The sequence below is a fragment of the Peromyscus eremicus genome, chromosome 19 (genome assembly GCF_949786415.1).
Source record: "Peromyscus eremicus chromosome 19, PerEre_H2_v1, whole genome shotgun sequence".
Lineage (NCBI taxonomy): Eukaryota > Metazoa > Chordata > Mammalia > Rodentia > Cricetidae > Peromyscus > Peromyscus eremicus.
Genome location: NC_081435.1, coordinates 28296831 through 28319839, shown reverse-complemented (window position 1 = coordinate 28319839; position 23009 = coordinate 28296831). Strand labels below are relative to the sequence as shown.

The window sequence follows — 23009 nt, the reverse complement described above, 5'->3', positions numbered from 1 at the left end:
CTCCGGTGCTTATGGAGATCTGTGCCTGAGCACTATTTGGGGGTTGGTGACTACAATGCGTTTTTAACTTTGGATATCATTTGCTTATTGCTAGGTTATAGAAGTATGACGATGGGTGGAGAGAGAATCTAATATCCAGCTATCTTGCAGAGCTTACCATCTAGTTCTGAGTGCTTATTTGGGGATTTGGTTTTGTTTGTGTTTGAACTATTTGGTATTTCCTACATAGATAATCATGTTATATGATAATACAGCAATTTTAAATTTTTCTTCCAATTTAACTGTCTCAGAAAATGAAGGCCAGGCGGTGGTGGCGCACACCTTTAAACCCAGCACTCGGGAGGCAGACGCAGGCGGATCTCTGTGAGTTCGAGGCCAGCCTGGTCTCCAAAGCGAGTTCCAGGAAAGGCACAAAGCTACACAGAGAAACCCCGTCTCAAAAAACAAAAAAAACAAAAAAAAGAAAGAAAGAAAAAGCAAATGAAGATGATACAGATGGTGATGGTGGTGATGACAATGATATATGCCTGATATAAGATATAAGCCTGGAGTAGGTAGGAAGCCTCTTGCTTTATGTGGAAAGAAGACACTAGAAAATAAAGCTAGGAGAAAGGAGGCCAACTCCAAACATTATGCATCTGGTTCAAATGAGCCAAAACATACTACACAGTAGTGTTTTCAGTTACATCACCTAACAAACACAGTTTTTCTCAAGCAACTTTGAACTGGGCCCCCTTCATTTGAATTGAAAATTTTCATTGATCTGTGGATAAAATCGTAATGTTTAATGTTGAAATACAGTTCCAATTTCTTCCTCTATCACATGTCCATCAATAGCATGAAAATATTCAACATGTCTTTAGGATAGAGTGTGACTATAGGCTAAAAACTACGGCTTATGTAATGATTATCATGTTATAAAATCAACCAAGTTAGAGTTTATTTAGATGCCTCCCCAATCATCCTAAAATGTTACTGAACAATGAAGAACAAAGAAAATAAAAACTAAAATTCCCCAGTACCACCTCCAAAACGTTCTAATACTGAATAATATTTTGGTCAGCAGGTGTCCATATTTATATCTCCCTAATGTAGGAAAATTTCCCCAATATTAGGGAATTACTCTAAGATCAGCTTGAGGAAAAGCCAACTAGACAAAGCCAAAACTCCCAAGGGGGCATATTTAACTAATTAGAGAGGAGGTGATTAAAATGGAGCTGCTAATTGTCTACTATGCTCTCAGCAGTGGGAGACGAAATTACACCTCCTGTTACTGTCAATTATTCAGTCCTCATTTGTCTGTATTTATCTTCCCCTTTAGGACATTGAAAAGCACACAGAGGTGTAGTTTCCAACACAAGCTATATATTCCTCAGAGGCAACAGGTTTATAGAATGTTCAGAGATAGAATTCTCTCCAGTTTAGACTTGTTACTAATGTGTACATTCTGGAGCACAAAGATGCTTGTTTTCAAGATTACACTTTGCATCTGCACAGGACAGGTGCTAACCTACGGGAAGACTGGAGCAGTTAGTAAGGGGCCAGTTACACAAGGGCATGGAACAGGTATCAAGTGGTAGGGGAGAGGAGAAGAGGGGCCTTAACATGATGGTGAGGCAGGATTAGAGGTTGAACTTGGGGCAGCAAGGGGTGTGTTTTTGTTGTTGCTTTATTTTGTTTAACTCATACCAAGAATATCATGCAGTGACAGGATTTTTCGCCCCAGGGATTTCTCATTCTGAGTTTGGGGAATCATTCAAGTGACCCAGAGAAAGTAAGTACTGCAGAAGTAACTAAGCATGAGTCCTTAATCTGAAAATGTATCTATATTAAAGATGAAACCTAAATACATTTAGGGACAGACTTCAGCTACGCCACTAGAGTGGAGACTGCCAGACATTCACAGCATCCTTTTCCTCTTATTCCTTGAAATGCACTGGGTACTGACTGGCAGAGCCAGTGGCTGCCTGTGTGCATCTGGATTCCTCCATTCTCATCTGAGGGTAGATATGGCACTTCGTTTACTAATGGAAGCAGCAAGTGACCTCTAAGCACTTCACAATGCTTTCCCTGGATGCTTCCAACTCCATTTTCAAGCCGGCACAGGGCAATGAGAGAACAACCCAGGAAACCATGAGTCCGGGTAGCAGAGCTGTCATACTGGGTGTGAGACCAGGTGAGAGCTCTGACAGGCACACATTTCCATCCACACGTCCTACTAACACTTTAAGTCTCTTCAATGTATAGCATCCTAGCCTGTTCTCTACAAAGATAGCCACTTACTATCTGTGACGCTTGCAGTGAGTTATTTAATCCCTCTAAACCTGTTTTCTCATCTACAAAATGAATCCCCAACACCTATTTCCTAAGACAATAAGAAATAAGTAGATTTTAAAAATATTAAATCCTGTAAAACACACACACACACACACACACACACACACACACACACACACACACACACACCACGGTGCTCAGCTGATGGTGGATGATGCCAGCAAAGATGAAGGCTTCCAACAAGCTCCTTTTGAGGGTCTCTGATATGAAATGGCAATTCTGACTGTGACATCCTACAAGGATAAAGGTGTATCTGCTTTGGGGATGTTTCTATGGATAACAATGCACATCGGAAAAATTGAGGCTATCTTATATTTTGGCCCAAAAAAAAAATTCAGATTAAACAGTTGTTTCATTATAGTTTACCCAACTTTGCCTCGTCTTTAATAAGTTACTTAATATGGATACATATTACTAAAAGTTAAAAAACATTAGTTATTGCTTGTGTTTTGTTGACTAGATTGAGTCCTGTGTTTATATAGCTGGGTAGAACAGCATATCCCTCTGTATTGCCAGACCATCCCACCAGCATAGGCTAGGAAAGAGCCACAGATGAACTGAGATAATCTGCAAGGGGCAAAGGCTTCATTCACAGCGTTATCTGGCAGCAGAAGCCATGACCTGCCTTATCAGGCACACATTTCTTCCCTTTGGATCATGCCTTTATACATGTAAAATCATTTTATCTTTTATGATGAAACAGCTATACTTTACTCTTAGGATTTTTGTGACCTTAATATTATAACATCGTAGTTGAGATTCTCAGCATCAAGATAAAAAAAACTGTTCTGGGACTTACCCCAGGGCTCTGAGATGGGTTTAACATGTCACATGTTGCATAACAACCACAAGATCACAAAACCCTGCTGAGGCCAGCATCTCTGAAATGGGAGCACAGATCACGTCGCCAGGCTTAACTGCTTCCATCTACCCTGATAATGTCCCACTGCTTACCATGAGATGTGAATCACCATAGCAATGGGAAACCTAATCAGATGACAATGATAAAACGCTGTGTCGCCTATGTATACTCTTACAACTGTATATCCCATTAAAAGCAGCTAGGTTCATGCTTTGCAGCCTACTTTGTGAAGGCAACATATGGTCAATATCCATCCAGTAATCCAGACTACTCTGTCTCCTCTAAGAGGCGCAGAAACAATCCACCTGTGTCTATAATGGGGGAAACCTGCTATACCGTCACATATCACATCACTTCTACCTTAGAAGCCAAGGTCAAAACTTGGGAACTACATACACACAGAAGCAACCGGAGGATCTACAAACATCAATCTACAAATAAAAAAGGCCCCTGGGACACTGGTATCAAAGACTCAAGGCTTTAGAGCAATAGCAAAAAAACCTCTCAGTAGGGAAGCAGCAAACTACTCAGGGTCTTTATTGTTCCACTTCCCTGAATTGTTACTTACAGGTTCCCGGCCATCCATGGCTTCCATCCAGAGCCTACGGTCCTCTTCCGACAACGCCTGCATGGTGATAACCCCTGGCCTACAGAGAAAGGAAAGACACAGACATGACCCCAGTGCCACATGATGAGACACTGGCAAAAGTGAACATTTGAGAAATACCCACTTATCAGAGTGAGAGGATGCTGAAGCCAGCTGCATGAAGAGAGGCCCAGCCACCTCCTCATGTCCTTTTCAGTGTGCCCATCTTTCTCACAGGGACAGGAGACAGAGGTAACGGACACAAATTATTATCTCCCTGGTTCCTTTAGAGCTTCTTTGTTCCTGGGTCTGTAACCCATTTGCTTAACAGGGAGTTTTACTTAAAGAGAGAATGCAGTAAGTATTTTCTGAATTGAATCGAGTTGACTCTGGATAAAAAGAGACATACCCATTTTGAATCCTTCATATTTCCTAATATCAAATCCAATGCTTCGAAACTGCTTTTGTCACCAAATTTTATGAAGTGAATTGGCTTGGTAATTACAGTTAGATTAAATGTATGCAAATTGTTTTAATGACTCTCCATATGCCAGAAACTGAGTACGGCACAGGAGTTCACTTCTCATGCTCTCGATGAAATCTACTTGCTATTCACAATGAGCATATGCCTTGGGACAGTTCACACAGCATCAAACCCTGCTTTCTATACAAATGGCACCCTTCACAGAAAAGACTGGCAGTAAAATGACTTGAGGAGCATGTCACATACTCCTTAAGGCAGGGCTTCTTTAGTCAGCACTGGTCCCATATTGCCTACAAACCTTTTCCCCTCCAAACATATGTGCATTCTGTTGAAACAACTTAATGTCTATCAAACTGATAAAGAGCAAAGCAACCCTCAAAAATCCTAGCACCAATGGATCCCACCTCTAGTTAAGGACTTATTGGCAGTAGATGGCTGCTGAAGGACAGAGTCCCCACCCCAGTCTCCCAGGATGAGGCCCCTGATAGAGAGCCTATGTTCTAGTGGTTAGCCCTACACACCCATGCACACAATGACAGCACTAAGCGGACTCAGTGAGTTTAAATGCATATATGAAGTTGTCAGAGGAAAGTAGTGGGAGAATATGAAAGGGGAGTTTCAAGGGTGAATTTGATCAAAACACACTGTGTGCATGTATGAAAATCTCAAACAATACATTAAATATATATTTTTTAAAAGTTTAAGAATAGCTCTTTTAAACCCTCATCTTCAAAGTTGGAGAAATCCTGAAAGACAGAGAGATCAACCGATCAAGAACTAAAGTCCAATTGCCTTCTGTACCCACAAGTGCTCAGTGTGGTACTGAAACCACCCAAGCCAGGGATCAAGGCACCAAGCCCATTCATGCCAACCCCCTATCATCTCTGTTGACAGTTGGTTTACACTGTTCAATCAACAGAATACACCTCTACACGTTTAAACACACAGCTGTGTCTTTTCACCACCATCCCTCATTGCCCCCCACTCTACACTTTTCAAAGCTGTAATAGTGAAAGTATGAAGGTCAGGAATTCAATGAGCATGAGGTGGAAGGGGCTGTGAAGAGTAAAGAGCAGAGAGGTGGGAAGGAGAGAAGTTGACCCACAAGCAAGAAAGGCAGAGGCAGACAGGAAGGGTGGGAATATGAGGGTTAGAATAGGTGGCTGCATTGAGGAGTAAAGACACTGATTCCTGAGAAGGAAGTCATTCTTTGAAGCCACACTGGGTATTAGCACCAGAAGAGAAAAGTGAGTCCAAAGACAGACTGTCTTCTTCCAAAGCATCTGCAAGGGTTCTCCCTCCTCTTCTCAGACCCAAATGCCCATTTCTCTCCGGCAGCCCGTTTGTGCCAGACTCCCCATGTATCCACAGGCTGCTCACAGCTGTGGCTCCGCACAACTGAGCCTGTGGCCTGGAGGCGGAGCAGATTTGATGTTCCCTTTCCACCTTTCAAAGACAAGCACAAAATGCTTTGAAATCCAGACCCTAGGAAGCCACAGTCTGCCCAAAGTCCTCGAGCCCTGAGCTTCCGCTCTCTGGGTGCTGCTCTACTTGTTATTTGGTGGTTTGGTTTGTTTTGCTGGTGCTACCTGTTTGAGTCCAGCAGTCCAGCTTACAAAAATAATGTAGCTTTCCAGCCCAACCCCACCCGACCGAAGCTGAACTTCTGGGCTGGGGCTGGGCCTGGGAAATCAGGAGTTACAGCAACTCTCCTGGGGATGCTGATGTATGGCTACACCTAAGGCCCATGCCCTGAAGGACCTACTCTATCCCCACCCTTGTCCTCCTGGGTCCCCTGCACTACAAGTACTAGCACCTCCTCTCGACACCGGGAGTCAGGCAGCCATCACACCTCCAAATCCCTTTCCTGCGAGGAGACAGTTTAAGGCTCAGGAGCCGCCCACACACCAAGAGTGCAAAGTATCACACATGTCACATCAACTTTGTGGCCTATGGCGTGATATTTCCACCCAAAGCCACCAAGAGGAAGTTCAGAAAAAAACTCAGAGGCTGTAAAGAGAGGACTATCGGGCCTTGGTAACCAGGGAAGTCAACATGACCTGTTTTCACATCAAAAAGATATATCAAAATACAAATTATTTTCCACATGTGGTCTTGCCACCTTTGGGTAGGGGATACACCCTGGAAGATAGATGGTGAATAAAGCCAGATATAGCCCATTTAGTTATAATTCTATTCCCCAAATTCAGACCATTTTCTCAGCCTCATGTATGTACATCTGGATGAAGCACTATACTTTCTAGGTAGAAATACTCATTTTTCCTTTATAAATTAAAACACTAATGCAAATCCTACGTATGACTTTTATAAGAAGCCAAGATAAAAGGGTCAACTTTATTTAGGAATCAAACACTAACTTCTCATGTGGCTGATATATTGTGCACCCCAATAAACTTATCTGGGGGTCACAGAACAGAACAGCCACTATATTAAATATATAGTTTAGGCAGTGATAGCATACGCCTTTAATCCTAGCATTCCAGAGACAGAGATCTGTCTGGATCTCTGTGAGTTCAAAGCCATACTAGAAATAGCCAGGCATGGTGACACACACCTTTAATCTTAGGAAGTGATGGCAGGAAGCAAAAAGGTATATAAGGCGTGAGGACCAGGAACTAGAACCTTTTTAAGCTTTTAGCTTTTAGCAGCAGTTCAGCTGAGATCCATTCAGATGAGGACTCAGAGGCTTTCAGTCTGAGGAAACAAGATCAGCTGAGGAATTGGCAAGGTGAGGTTGGATATGACTTGTTCCATTTCTCTGATCTTTCAGCGTTCACCTCAATACCTGGATCTGGGTTTGTTTTTATTAATAAGACCTTTTAAGATTTGTGCTACATCTCATAGTTACCTTCTCAAGTCCCCTAGATTAGCCACACATCTCCAAACAAAATAAAACAGGAAAAACCTTCCATGACGTGACATTTTGCATATCAGCAAACTTTCAAACTTTGTAACTCTTTCAAATTCTTAAAGCATGTCTATTTAGTTCGTGCTTGGGATGTGTGTCAGTTTTCCATAGCAAAAATGAGGGAGTGAGGGAGAAGGCAGGGGACACGAAGGGAAATCTAAAACCATGAAAGAGAAATGGGGTATATGACTGAAACTCTTCCTGGTTCTATACAGCACTGTGACCCATTGAAACTGTGATGTAAGAACACAATTTAGCCCACCCAGCATCCTGCTGTGCTAAGCACTCTATAAATTTAGTCTTCCTTGCCTAGGCATGAGATGTGTTCTCATTACTCCCATTTCAAAGACAAGAAAACCAAGGCTGAGAGTTAAGAACTGCGTCCCTGATTGAGGCCAGCAAGTTACAGGGCTAGTACATGACCACAGCCCGACTCCTAACCCTGGTATGTGAGGCTATCCAAATGTGGAGGCACCAGAGCCCCCACGGACTTTGTATGGACTACCCAACCCCTCTGGCATCAAAACTGACCAAGAATTCCTACAGCTTAAAGAGCTCCTGCATGGAATCAAATGTGACAGAATGATAAATGGTTCTATAAACCTGAAATGCTTCATAAATATTCTTCTTCCCACAAGCATCTGCCAGGGCGCTCCCTCTAGAACGCAGTCATGCATATGATTGGCATGACGTTCAACAGCGGAAGTTCTTCACATTGCTTCCCCTCAAGACAATCAAGTAAAGGAAAGGCAATGATTTTTTTATTTAACAGAGCAAAACAGATGCTGTCGGCAAAAAGATTCTGCTGTGAGATTGTGGCCCCTAAAACTTTCGGGGAAGCTATAGGCATGAAGTCTCACCAGCATGTCTGCCTAAACAAGACCTGAACAAGGGCAATAACAACAAACGTGCTTACACTGAAGGGATAAATCTCACAGGGCCCCAGGCATACACATACAAGTAACATTGTATGGACTGAGCAGACTGTACTTTATATTTAAGAAGTGTGTGTGTGTGTGTGTGTGTGTGTGTGTGTGTGTGTGTGTGTGCGCGTGTTTGTGAAAACTACAGAAAAAAGAGGCCATGAATTAGGGGAGGGGAGGCATGAAAGGGGCTGGAGGGAGGAAAAGGAAAGAAGAAAATGATGTAATGGTATTTTCATTTCAAAAAATGTTTAAAGGTGCTATCATAAAGAACCGGAATACTGGTGAGTTAGACCTCACCAAAATAAAGAAGATGCATTTATGAAAAGATAATGTTAAGAGAATGAAAGGGTAGAGGCTGAGAGTGTAGTGGAGTTGGTAGGGTATCTAGATGGATGAGGTTCTGAGTTGGAATACCAGCACCAAATAAACCAGGCATATAATGGAGCACATCTGCAGTTCTACCACATGGGACATAAAGGCAGAAGAACCAGAAGATCAAGGTCATCTTCAGTGACTTCAAGGCCAGCCTGTGCTACACGAGTCCCTATCTCAAAAAAATAAAATATCGCCGGGCAGTGGTGGCGCACGCCTTTAATCCCAGCACTCGGGAGGCAGAGGCAGGCGGATCTCTGTGAGTTCAAGGCCAGCCTGGGCTACCAAGTGAGTTCCAGGAAAAGGTGCAAAGCTACACAGAGAAACCCTGTCTCGAAAAACCAAAAAAATAAAATAAAAATAAAATATCACAAATCAAAAAAATTAAAATGTGAAAGAAATATTTTTAGTATATATCTCCAACAAGATTCTTATTCCCGATATGTAAAGAATGCTGACAAACAGGGAGAAAATTAACAACAAAATTCGATAAAAATCTTAAGGGTCACTTCATAAAAGAGTGTATCTAAGGGCTGGAGAGCTGGCTCAGCAGTTAAGGGAGCTTGCTGCTTTTCAGAGGACCCCAGCTCAGTTCATGGTACCTACGTCAGGCAGCTCACAACTGTCTTCACTCCAACTCCACAGGATCCAATGCTCTCTTCTGGCCTCCACACTTACATACATATGACATTTGTGCACATGCACACATGCACACGTGCACACATACAGAGAGAGAGAGAGAGAGAGAGAGAGAGAATAAAAAAGGAGACCCAAATGGCCAACAGATATAAGAAGTAGACATCAAATGATGTCTCATTGAGGGAATATAATTTAAAAATAGAATGAGCTATATCCAGCACCTCCTGAATGAAGAATATTAAAAGCTTTCTTAATAATTTTCTAATGCTCCAGGCGGTGATGGTGCACACCTTTAATCCCAGCACTTGGGAGGCAGAGGCAGGCAGATCTCTGTGAGTTTGAGGCCAGCCTGGTCTACAGAGTGAGTTCCAGGAAAGGCGCAAAGCTACACAGAAAAACCAAATAATAATAATAATAATAATAATAATTTTCTAATGCAGTACTGTGATTCTCATACTTTGATGGTGAGAAAATAATAAGAACATTTTTTCAGTATCTACTAGAACTAAACACTACACATGAGTTAGCCACACTACCTCCATATATATCACCAAGAAAGATGAGTGCCTATGTCCTCCACAAGGCACATTCAAAAACTCTTGCCATTTTATTCCTAATAACCAAAACAACAGCAATAAAATGTCTATCAAAAGATGATGCACCAATTGCTGTGTATCTAAATGTTGGGACACCATGTGACAGCAACTAGTGCAGCACAGGACAGTAGGTCTGAACTTCACCAACGGTGAGGGAAAGTCTACAGACCATATGACTACAGTACCACGGCATTCAAACTCTTAAAAAGCTCCCACAAGTCAAAAAATGACTCTACCTCCAAGAAGGGATGTGGCAGTATCTAGGGAAGGGTATGAGGGAAACTTCAAGGATACAAATGTTCATCTGGATCTGGGTTTTTGTATGTGTGCGCATGAGCATATATGTGTGTAAAAAGTCTTCAAATAAAGACTTGAGATATGAACATTTTATGGTGATATCCCAATTAATAACTTGTTTTAAATGCCCAAGAAGTACAACCTCTTGACAACACCTAAGCCTCCCTACTATTCTAGATGTGTAGCATTAGAGAACCAGGAACTGTACTGTTTCCTGCTGGATGTGTGACCTGTACTTTCAGGAAGGCAAAGCGGAGAAGTTCAGTTGCTTTTCCCTCAGGGTCAGCAAGGGTTACACCTTTGGCCATGTTATGAACTTGAAGTGAGACATGCATCACACATTTCCAAAAACTTAGTCACTACCACAAGGGCAAGTGAGGGAGGATAGCTGGTATGGGGCTGCAGCAAAGCAATGCCTGGAGAAGGGCGCGAGAATAGGGTAAAGGGGGGAAGAAGCAATGTGTTGGTGCCATGGTCCACCTAACTGGGAATACCTTCATACCCAAAACCATGCCTCTATCACAAGCATCAGGATGAAGGAAAACACCAACTCTGACAACATGGCTATTTCCTTTTCCCTCCCCAGTAAAAGCTTCAAAGTGGACTGCTACTCCCTTTTAAAACTAATGTCTGATAACTGATAAGGACAGAAAAAGGAAGTCTCCAGCAAATACTAGAAACTCCCAGATGAGAGAGGGGACAAACAATTTAAAAATCTTTTCTAGATCCCAGCCCTAAAATTCTCCTCAAAAGTCAGCATTTCTCAACTGTGAATACGTTGTTAGTGCTGTAGCTAGAGCAGCCTGAGAAGCACAAACAAGGATCTGCAATTTTTCTCAGCACTCACACCACAAGAATGATGCAGAAAATAGTTCTCTGACGTGAGCAGAAATGAACAGTAAGAGAGAAATCTGTGGGGAGGGAAAAGAGGGAACAGGAGTGGTAGGAAGGTGGGGGTGAGAGCAGTGTGCAGAGCAGGTGTGTGTGAAATCCCTAATGATGATGATGATGATGATGATGATGATAAAAAAAAGAAAAATGGTCCTCATTTATCTCAAGGCAAGCTACTATTACTCCCTACATCTATCTCTTCCAGTGCTGGCTTCCCCCAAAAAAGCCCGCAGAAAGCAACACACCTTTTGCAGTTGTTCTCTTAGGTATCTGTTGATGGGCTGAAGAACCAAAAGCAGAAGAAATGGTTTATTTGCTTACAGGCCACACTCCATCATCAAGAGGAGTCAAGGGAGGAACTCACAGCAGAGACCTGGTGACAGGAACTGAAACAGAGACGCTGAAGGAAAGGTGCTTATTGACTTGTTCCTACTGGCTGGCTCAGCTTCCTTTTATACACCGTCCAGGACCAGAGGTGGCACCATACACAATGATCTGGGTCCTCCCACATCAATCATTAATCAGGAAAATGCCCTACAGACTGGCCTACAGGCCAATCTGATGGAGGCATTTTCTCAGAGGAGGTTCCTCTCCCCAGGTAACTGCAACCAGTGTCAAGTTGACAAAAAAACAAGACAAAACAACAGCAACAAAAAGAAACAAACCAAAATAAACAAACAAACAAAAACACCTCACTAACCAAAGAGAGCGTTATACCCAGAAAGCTGGGACCACTGATGTCAGTCACAGCCCTCTACTAGGCCAAGAAAAATCAAAAGCACAACCAGGGCCGAATCTGGGGTTCCTCGACAGCTTTCTAGTTCTAATCTGATTCATGAATCAGAGTCAACAATAGTGATCTCAGTGGTTTGGCAACTGACCCACTTCCTATTGGACAAGGAAATGCTAGGAGTGACTCCACCCCACTGAAACAAACACAGTAAGAACCTCACAGTACTGTCCTCTCTAGATCAACTCTAAAGTGCGAGGCCTTACTCATTCATAAGACGAAATCTTTGGCTGCCAAGAGCTCACTCCTAACTCCCATCCACACCAGTGCACATTGAAGGGTCAAGTTGACAGGAAAAGGACTACAGTGCCCACAGAAACTCACTACAGCCTGTGTGTGGAGTGTGTCCCACTGTGCTCTTGCAAGACGGGAAAGGGAAGGCTTGGGGAATGGGCTTTCTAATCCTTGGTAAAAAGGGTTTGTCCGATGCCAGGAAGAGGAAGCACTGCTGGGAAAATTGTTTCTTGGTACTCCCTATACAATGAAAAGGGCTCAAAGTCTGCAGAGGCATGAGCAAAGTCATGCAGAACAACCTGGAGAATAGCATCGACCCATGTCTGCTTATAGAAAGCTTTCAGGTGAAGGAAACCAGGCAAGAAGCTTTTCATTGCCCCAAGGATTATAAACTTGGGCTTCTTTCCCTAAAGCCTGTAGCCTTTTATTGCTTCTCCCTTTTGACTTGTGGATAGAGGCATAGGAATAAAGAAAACAGTGCAAGCGCAGGTCACAGAGGCAGCTGCCAGCCATCAGGTATCATGGGGACCTGGGTGCAGGTCACAGAGGCAGCTGCCAGCCATCAGGTATCATGGGGACCTGGGTGCAGATCACAGAGGCAGCTGCAAACCATCAGGTATCATGGGGACCTGGATGCAGGTCACAGAGGCAGCTGCCAGCCATCAGGTATCATGGGGACCTGGTAAAGCACAGGTGAGAGAGACCAGAGGTCACAAACTGGTGACTCCCACATGTAGTTAAGATTTATTGCCTATTACATGCCAAACACTGTGCTAAGGACTTTATTTCAATTATAATTTATTTCTCACAATAAACATATGAATTGGGTGCTATTATTGGGCCCCCTTTAATTCATTCCATTGCTTATTTCCTTGTTTGTTTGTTTTTAATTTGCTTATTTGTGTTGCTAGGAACTAAACTTGGAGTCTTATGCACGCTAGGCAAGCATTTTACCACTGAGCTACATCTCCCGCCCTTTGGGACTCTTTCTAAAAGTGAAAACTGCCACATTGCTATTAAGGGCTAAATCTGCTATTGTATCCAGGTGGGCCAGAGACTACAGCAAGGCCTACACTTAACCCATAATGCTGCAGTGACCCTATCTGTGGAGAGCGTATGTGCCCTGGAGTCTAAGAAGACTACCAACTTGGAGAGAGGAAGGGAGTAAACCTCCCTCCACACACCCTAGAATGTTTTCCTAAGCAGCTTCTAATCAATGATTCAGAAAGAATCTGATCCTGATGAGTGAATGGATCATAACCAACTAAAGCCTAGAGCACTGACTCTTGGGAGAAAAAGTCTCAGAATAAGTAGGACCCTGGCAGTAATATCGGTCTAAAGAGTAAATACTGCCAGCCCCATCGGATAATTTCATACAGTTATTTCAAAAGAGAACAAAGTCATAAAACACCAGGCAAATTTTGGGCATACTAAACCGTATGGCCCATGCATATAACTGATGCTGACTTCTAAGTGAGTGCCATGTGCCAGCTGCAGGGACAGGCACAAGTTAGCACAACACACCAGGAGAAAGCATTACTAATCAATGGGATGGGTGACATGCAAGGACAATGCAAATTCCTGTTAGAGCTACTGACAGCAAACTAAGATCCTCTCTTTAGGGTCATCTGCCTGCTGCCCACACACACACCATCTGTACTCTTCCGGCTCACAATGAACAAACGAGCGGAATTTACTGGTTCAACTGTTTTCTTTCGGGGGATTTGTGTAATAGGAAAACTTTGGTGTTGAGGGTTTTTTTAATCCTATGTTGAGAAACAGGTAGAAAAATGGGTGCACTCACTAACAAAGCAAACAATTTCACTGTGCTGATTAAAGAATAGAAATAAGGTTGCGTAGGTCACCCTCTTATCCACTCCACTAACCACCAAAGCCCATTCCTACTTAAAACAGGTTCAAATGGCCAACACTCTCACTTAATTAGAAGCCAGAACAACAGCCCTAAAGCTTCAGTAAATTCTGAATTTGTGAACTCAAGAGTCCAAGAGCTTCCCCAGCACCTAACTAACCCTGAGAGCCAGGAAGCAATTCAGAAAGAAGGGCGCCCATCCCCCCACTGCCCACCCCACCCCCAGCCAAGCAGTCAGAGCAGCATAACACCCTCTGAGGAAGGAAAAGCCATTTCCTGCCTGAAAGGTCAATGGCATTGAGACCAGCACTCCAACCCAAGGGGCAGGAAGGCAAAATCAAATGGTGTTTCAAACAAGCAGTGAGGAGGGGAGGGGCGGGAAGCCGGCAGCGACCAGGAAGAACAGTTCATCTGCTCCGCGAGATAAAGAATGCAGCGGGGAGGAGAAGCCTGGTTCTCAGCACAGGCTGGACAGAAGGACAAGTCTGTTGCCCTCACAGACATCTTCCTGAAGTCAAGAGCCTGGCAGCTCCGCTCAGCAGCTAAACCACAATGTTTCAGGGGGACTGACGGACTGGGCAGGCTAGCTGTTGCCAGAAAGTAGGTATGAGCGATCCAGGAAACGGGAAACGAAGGAACTTCTAGAGGAAGAATGAGTCACTGAGAATACTCTTTGCCTGGAGTAGTAATACTCAGACAAATGTAGCTTCTACAGAAACCACATAGCCAGCTGACTGAATTATCAATGTATAAACGACAAATACTGTTGAACCGGACCTGAGAACAACCAACGCGTATACAAAACTGCCATCTAGAGGCTGAATGTTCAAATAGCCTGTTACGTAAGATCCTCTTCGGAAAACACAATCTCAAGAGTCACACAATTTCACAAAGACATACAAAACAGCCCATTCACATACTCATACCAAGCTAGACCATAAACTATCTTCATATAAAATTAGTATGGTTTCTTGGGGAGATCATAAACTGAATGTGGACATAAAACTTTCTCTTTTGTGGGAATCAAGTTATGAAGTACAGTCCTGCCGACAGAATCTCCCCCTAGTGGGCCTTCTTCACAAGGACCCATCCCGTGCCTATCTACATTCACTCTCATGTTACAGATGAATCAACAATGCTCTGAGAAAAGATGCAGGCTTACAGCAAGGCAGACAGGGAGAGTTTTTAGCGAAAGTAAGGTTTAACAGAAGAAAAACGAAGCCCCAGTTTTTGGAGCATAGAAAAACAACAGTTTCAGACACAGGACTCTATCAGAGAGACATACTGCTCTATCCCATCTTCAACACCACCCTGGCAGTCATGGCCATCCCCATCTTACCAGCTGCATGGCTGGTGAGGGTCAGGTCCCACACTCAAACATGCGGCTCCCTCTTTTATTTAACCTATAATTTGCAACCTTCTATGAAGACACAACTTGGAAAGATGGTTGCTGACTGACTGGAGGGTACCAAATTGTTGTTCAGCTCTTCCATAAATATCTAGTCTCTGCTATTCTAACTTCAACTCCTCCAGTGCCACACCTCTACAACACCAGCAAATCATGTGTGTGCTTGCTGGAGTTTTAACTTAATAGCTAACTAATGTTCTCTATGCTCATCACCAAGGTCTCAAAGTAAAAAACAAAACAATGTAATTTCAAAACCATATTCGTCATACAAGACAAAATTGAGAAATCATATACACATAGTACTATATTAAAGGCTACAAAAAAAATATGGTTTTCTGCCTCTAAAAGTAAATCATCTGAGATAAACGGAGTTAAAGAGAAGTACCCAGAACATTCCAAACTCAACAACTAGCCAACCTATACAAAGAAAAGGTGTTACCAGGCTAATACGGGATAACCGTGGGGAAGGAGACGGGGGAATTACCAGTGGGTGTGTGGGAGCCGAGAAAGGCTCTGGAGAAAAGTAACTCACTGTTAGTGCAGCACTTCCATGAGAACTAAAGGAAATCAGAAGAGGCCTTTATGGAAGGAAAACCAATCGATTCCTAAAGCTTCCTCCATGGGACATCTGTCAGCAGAGTCTAAACTAGGCCTGTGGCGCAGGCCTACGATCTCATGTTCTCAGGAGGCTGACACAAGCGACAGTGCTTGAAGGCTGCACATGACTCTGCTCCCCTGTGCTCCCAAGTCCCCCACCATTTCCGGTGAGCTATGCTTGCTACACCTCTGCATTTGGCGCTGCTGGGGACGGGCAATGACAGACAGTTTCTGTTGGAGTCTGCTAGTCTTTGAGAAAAATAAGATAAAACATTCTAATTGTTTCCTTTCCCTGAGTATAAACGTAGTCACACACACACACACACACACACACACACACACACACACACACACACACCACCGATTCAGTGAATCAGAAGAAGCCTTTAGTTTCTATTTCTATTATTTTCCATATGGTCTAGTGGCCCCTCATGGAAAACATTTGGGAGAAAATAATCTATGTGTCACTTACATCTGTGAGAAATTTCTTAAAACAAACCAATCCAGGGAGGCTGGCAAGTGACTACCACCATGATTCTTCAGCTTAAACAAATATTTTCCCTACATTTGCCCACTAATTTCCATAAGATAGTGCATGGTGGAGTTAATTATTCGAGTGACTGAACACAGACACTGGTTAGTATTAATGATCCACATGTGACTACCACGAAAGGCTCCTTTTCCATAATGTCCATTTTTAACCCAAGAAGTTTACACTGAACACTCACAAAAACAGCTGCGCCACTTCAAGGGGGAAAAAATGTTAAATCCAGTCAATTAACCAATGTAAAACATAAACTTTCAAAAGCTAAGTGTAGCATGATGATACAAAAACAAAAACAAAAACAAAAAAAAAAAGGTAGTTTTTTGAATTCTCTGTGTATCCCTGGCCGTCCTAGAACTAGCTCTGTAGACCAGGCTAGCCTCAAACTCATAGAGATTCCCCTGCCTCTGTCCCCCAAGTGCTGGGATTAAAGGTGTTTGCCACTACTGCCTGGTAGTTTTTGGTTTTAAAGCTACTAAAAACTGAAGCTATTGATGAAGAAGGAGGGGGAGGGGAGAGGAGGAGGAGGAGGAGGAGGAATGGGAAAAGGAGAGGGAAGGAGGACATGGTGGTTTGAGTGTAACTGGCCCTCATCAGCTCATAGGGAGTGGCGTTATTAGATGTTCCTTTGTTGGAAAAGGTGTGGCCTTGTTGGAGGAAGTGTGTCACTGTTGGGGTGGGCTTTGAGGTCTCCTTCGCTCAAGCTTTGCTCAGTGTGACACTAAGACCACTTCCTCTTGCCTGCAGGTCAGTATGTAGGACTTTCAGCTCCTTCTCCAGCACTATGTCTGCCTGCATGCCACCATGACAATAATGGACTAAACCTCTGAACTGTAAGCCAGCCCCAATTAAATGTTTTCCTTTATAAGAGTTGCTGTGGTCATGGTGTCTCAGCACAGCAATAGAAACCGAGAAAGAGAAAAAGGAGGAAGTAGAAAAAGTAAGATGATTGATACAAATGGTCTATTTTGTGAAGTGGGGTTCAGGGGGTGATATTGAGCTACCATTTAAAAGGCCTTGGTGGGATGGGTTTCTACCTTGCTGACAAGCCCTCCCTGTTCAATACTACGCCAGTTCCATGGCACCACTATAACAAAATACCACAAAATAGGAAGGCAGGGTGTTGGCAAAGTTGATTCCTTCTGAAGTCCATTGAACCCACTTCATGCCTCCTCTCTCTGGCAGATTGCTAGCAGAGTGGGTGTTTCCTGACTTGAAGACCATCATCCTGCTCTCTGTCTTCATGTTCATGGGGCCTTTCCCTGCATGTATGTCTGCTTCTGGATCTTTAGCTCCCTATTGACTAGGATGCCACCTATGATGAACCAGGCCCCATCTTCATTTCTTTTCCTGTTATTGTGATAAAAAGCCCTGAACAAATGCACCTTAGGGGAGACAGAATTTATTTTAGCTCATAACTCCAGGTTACATTCCATCTTTGTGGGGAAGTCACAGCTACAGCGGCGACAGACAAATTCATCACATTGTATCCAGAGTGAAGAAGCAAAGAGTACTGAACACATGTGTGCTTATGCTCAGCTCACACTTTGTTTTATTATACAGTCAAAGACCCAAATCTACTTTTAGGCTGGGTCTTCCCACATCGATTAACATCATCAAGACAGTCCCCCACAGACATGTTCAGAGGCCAACCTAATCTAGACCACCCCTCACTGAAGCTTCCTCCCAGATGATTCTAGAATGTGTCAAACTGACAGTTTAACCATTAACACAAGGCCCACCCTAGCAACCTCATTTTAACCCAACCTTCCCTACACAGACCTAACACCACATATTACAAAGTTGGTATATTTCACATCATGTTTTCATAGTCTCAGCAATATCAAGTCATACTTGATCTTGATAGATTACCACATTAACAACTACCACACAACATTTTTTGTAGTAGTTTATCTAATCTACCCACAACACACTCTGGGAACATTTTAGCTCCTCTGTTGTTTCCTCTTTTTGTATCCATTTCCTAGGTGCTAACTTGCCCTTTGACCTCTGCTCTGTGGCACAGCAAGTGAGGCAGAGGAATCTGAGAGAGGCATAGTCAAGAAAACCAGACTCTAGCAACACCCCCTCCCTCCTGATGGGCACTGGTGAAAAGGACAGGGTGGGAGTCCTCAAGAGAAAGGACTTACAGCAGAGCTCACCAGGCAGCTGCCACTCAGCACACAGAACTACCTTTTACTCCTTACAATGTCAGGTCTCAGGCTGTCCAAATGTCCAGAATGGAGCTCAACCTGGACTATAGGAGGATTTCTTGTGCTTAGATAAAAGGCAGCATTCCTCAGGAACTTGTGAAACCAGTTCCCATCTGCCAAAAGGCATCATTTCCCCTTACCTCTCACAGAAGGGACATATGGCTACCTGTGGTTGCATATCAAAGCCCATGCCAGCCCTCAGGCTCCCTTAGTATCACAAATACCAGTTATACATTTTCAAGTCCCTACCCCTACCAGGCTTATTCACTCTCCTTATAACCCACTATTCTCAGGGGTCTTACTCTTTCTCTTTCTGTCTGTCTATCTATCTATCCATCCATCCATCCATCCATCCATCCATCCATCTCTATCTCTTGTTATTTTCTTGCTCTCTCTATACCCTATTCTGTCTTGTTACCTCACTATTGCCTCTATTTTCTCCACTTCCCTAGCCCTGCACATGTCCAGTCTGCTGACCATGTTCAGTCTACTTCTTTTGTCTCTGTTCTGGACTCTTCCAGATGCCTCTAGCCATTCTTTCTTTCTCTCTCTCTCTCTCTCTCTCTCTCTCTCTCTCTCTCTCTCTCTCTCTCTCTCTCTCTCATCTACAATAAAAATCTTCCTTAATAATGGAGGTGGTCATGTGGACAGTTTCTTTACCCCCCTTCACAGACACTCAAATCTCACTCTGTATGTGTGTGAGCAATCTACAAGCCACTGAAGTCCAACAGGAGGGGCAAAAAGCAATGCTGAAATGGAGCCTAATCCAGGAGGTCTCAGGAACCCTGAAAGGAAAGGCAGGGTTTCATACTTCATACTCCTCCCAATCCACCCTGCTACTCAGTGGAGATTCAGCAGTCTCACTTTGGATTCCTGCCAACACCATCTGCCTCAAGTCACTGAGGAATCAGATAGGTTCTGAGGAGAAATGGACCCCCCAGGTCTACTCAGTATACTAGGTATTAAACATTTACTCTTGGCTTACACTTTCAGCCCACAAAGCCCCCTCCCTCCCTTTTCTGTTTTGGGGATAGTGTCTTGAATTCCTGTGCTTAGATGATCCTCCTGCATCATCTTCTGAAGAGGTGGTATTATAGGTGGGCGCCTCCATGCCTGGCTTGCAAAGGTTTTTATGAACATGATAAAGGTGGGAAGGTTCAAATATGTGTTATCAAGAGTTGCAATGAGATAGAGGCACCAGAGAGAGTTTTAACTGTCTCCAAAGTAACTCTCCACAACTTCCCAGGAAGTCTTCTGAAGACATAGAAAACACTTTAGCTCCAGAAAGCATCATGGACCCTAGTGAAATGCTGTAGTTTTTTTAAAAATAAGAAAGAGATTGCCTGGCATTGCCTGGGTATTGCAGTGAGGTTTAAGGGCCCTGGTGCTAACACTGCTGACTTGGAACAGGCAGCTCAGGTAAGCTCTACATGCAGATTTCTCCAAAAGAACCCACTGCCAAGGAAAGTGCCTTAAAGAACTGGAATCCTGTTAAATAAGCCAAGTACCATGGGATGGTGTGCTTGAATGAGAAACATTATAAATCTAGAGTAAAATAGCATAAGCTAGATAGCTAGCTAGCTGCTATCTATCTATCTATCATCTATCTGTCTTTCTTTCTATCCATCTATTTATCTATTTTTCTTTCTTTGTTTCTAGCCATCTATCTATTTATCTTTCTATCTATCTATCTATCTATCTATCTATCTATCTATCTATCTATCTATGGGCTGATTAAGCAAGTGACTTGTTGTCTGTTCTGAGTGTGCACATAAAATAATTACAAACCTTAAAAATTATTTGAGTGAAACTTCTTCCACCCCAATTCTTATTTAATCATTGCAGTAATTTTTTAAGAAAAAAACCCGCCAAGCAGCAGCTACAATCAGGTTGAACAGACTGCTTTCTTTAAATATCTACCCTACCTCCTAGAGACATAGCACACATTCCTAAGCATGGAAGCACTAGCATTAAAGTAAAAGCAAACAAACCTAGTGATTCAGTCCTGAACTAAACAATGGGAGGCTGAACTGACCTTCCGCAATGACCTAGCATCCGGTGCACACTGGACACAGAAGAATGGGATGGGGCACAGGGGTAGAGACGCTATGCCTGAAGGGAAAGGAAAGAAATCCAATATAGCCACAATTTGTTCCTCTCACCTGTCTACGGCTTCCACATCAAAGCAGAATCTCTTCTCGATGGAGTCTGTCTTCCGCCTCGTGCAGGATTTGAGAGTGATGGACTCGTCTTCTCCCTAGTGAGAAGACATAGGCCGTCAAAGTCAGGCCCAGAAGGCGGCTCTGCTCCCCTCTAGGACAAACATGGCACACAAATAAGATCTCACTTCAGCTTCTCAAATCTGTGTGTTCACAGCCTACTGAGAGGAAGACCAACCACAGAGCTTCTCAAGCAAGAATCTCCTACAGCTAAGATCTGCCTGCCCTACTACTTAGTTAGCACAGGTAGAGCATGGTTGCCACTCCACAGGAGCGTCTGGTACTACTGTTTAAATCAGGTTTAATTTGCAGAGGTGACAAGACTTGAAATCAACAGCCCCCTCCTAACTGAGCATCTGTGATCTTGGGTTAGTCATCACTTCTTCAAGAACACCTTTCTGAAACAGGTTAAAGATCCCTATGTTATGCTCACACGGCACCATGTACCTCTCCATCCCCATCGTACCAATCATAGCAAAAATTCTCTGCTAAGGAAGATGAGAAATAAAATAATGTCTTCCCATCACATCTTATGGGAAGTTTACAAGACTGTGAGCACCCTAAGGACACAGACTTGGGGTCTTTGCTTACTACTCTTGTATCTTCTGAATCCACCCAGGATTAGAACAGTGTTCAACATATAACAGTTTTATTGATATATAGCATAGGATAAATTGCATGTGTTTAATGTGTACAATTTGTAACTGTCACATCTGTAGACATCCATGAAGCTAAAACTGAATCTGAGAAAAACTTTCCTGCCAAATATTCTCACGACCCTTGGTGATCCACCTGCCTCCTAGTTCATCTCCAAGCAACTACTAGGTCTTCTCTCTGCTGTTACGGGCTGGTTTGCATCTTCTATAACCTTATGCAAACGCAGACACAGAGTAAGTATCTGGTTCTTCCATTAAGCTCAAGTATTCTGTGGTTCATCCATATCGCACAAATCAAGAGTTGTTTCTTTTTACTGCTGGGTAGTGTGCCACTGTGTGAGTGGAATGGGACAGTCATATCACAGTACTGACTGCCTAGAAACACAGAAGGAGCTATCCTCAGCTTCTTTCTGTTGCTGAGGAATCCATTACTGTTTCTGTTTCTTCTCCTTTTTTCTAAAAGGGGAAAATGAACAAACTTGTCTGCTCTGTTGACATAAGATGGAATGTGACTTCAAAAGATGGATGTAACCATCCACTAAAGTCAGAAAAGCACACAACATAGCCCCAGGAAGAGACCATCTATGTTCCCACACCCTGCATCTTTGCCCACTTACTGAATAGCGAAGATTAGTTTTGCAGATTGAGAATTGATCTTTATTCACCCTGTACCATGTGTAAGTATGTTAAATAAAAACTCAAAGAAGTTGCCTAGTAATCCCAGCTACCTGGGAGGCTGAAATAGGAGTGTCATAAACTTGAGAGGAGCCTGGGCTATATGAGTTCAAGGTTAGTAGACAACCTATCTCAGAACAAAAGGGCTGGGGATCTGGCTCTATAATAAAGTGTTTGCCTAGAATATGGGTGATCCTAGATTTGATAACTAGCTTCACAGGGGCACACAGTTTAAGATTAGGGACGTATATTGGGTCTGGAAAATAAACAGACTATTCAACATGGAGTCACACACGCAAATATTCTCCATTACAAAACCAAGCTTTTTTTAAATCTGATATCCCAAGAAACCAGAAGAAGGGGCTGGAGAGATGGCTCAATGGTTAAGAGCACTAGCTGCTCTTTCCAGAGGACCTGGATTCAATTTCCATTACCCACATGGCAGCTCACAACTGTCTGTAACTCCAGTTCCAGGGGATCTGACACCTTCACACCAATGCACATAAAATAAAGTTAAATAAATCATGAAGGAGGAGGAGGAGGAGGAGGAGGAGAGGGAGAGGGGAGAGGGGAGAGGGAGAGAAGAGGGGAGAGGGGAGAGGAGGAGAGGGGAGAGGGAGAGGGGAGAGGGAGAGGGGAGAGGGAGAGGGGAGAGGGGAGGAGAGGGGAGGGGAGGAGAGAGGGGAGAAAAGGGGAGAGGGGAGGAGAGGGGAGAGGGGAGGAGAGGGGAGAAGGGAGAGGGGGAGGAGAGGGGAGGAGAGGGGAGGAGAGGGGAGGAGAGGGGAGGAGAGGGGAGAGGGGAGGAGAGGGGAGAGGGGAGGAGAGGGGAGAGGGGAGGAGAGGGGAGAGGGGAGGAGAGGGAGAGGGGAGAGGGGGGAGAGGGG

General features: G+C 43.6%; 1 protein-coding gene across 3 annotated transcripts in view; it reads right to left on the bottom strand.

Annotated features, from left to right (window-relative positions):
• Arhgap26 (Rho GTPase activating protein 26) overlaps positions 1–23009 on the bottom strand; it is a 386442-nt gene that overhangs the window by 231432 nt on the left and 132001 nt on the right. For all 3 annotated transcript variants that reach the window (XM_059245983.1, XM_059245982.1, XM_059245984.1), the window contains exons 10-11: positions 20738–20832; positions 3768–3846 (exon numbers count right to left, since the gene is read on the bottom strand). In XM_059245983.1, coding sequence (XP_059101966.1) covers positions 3768–3846; positions 20738–20832 — 174 coding nt within the window. The remainder of the gene's footprint in view (positions 1–3767; positions 3847–20737; positions 20833–23009) is intronic.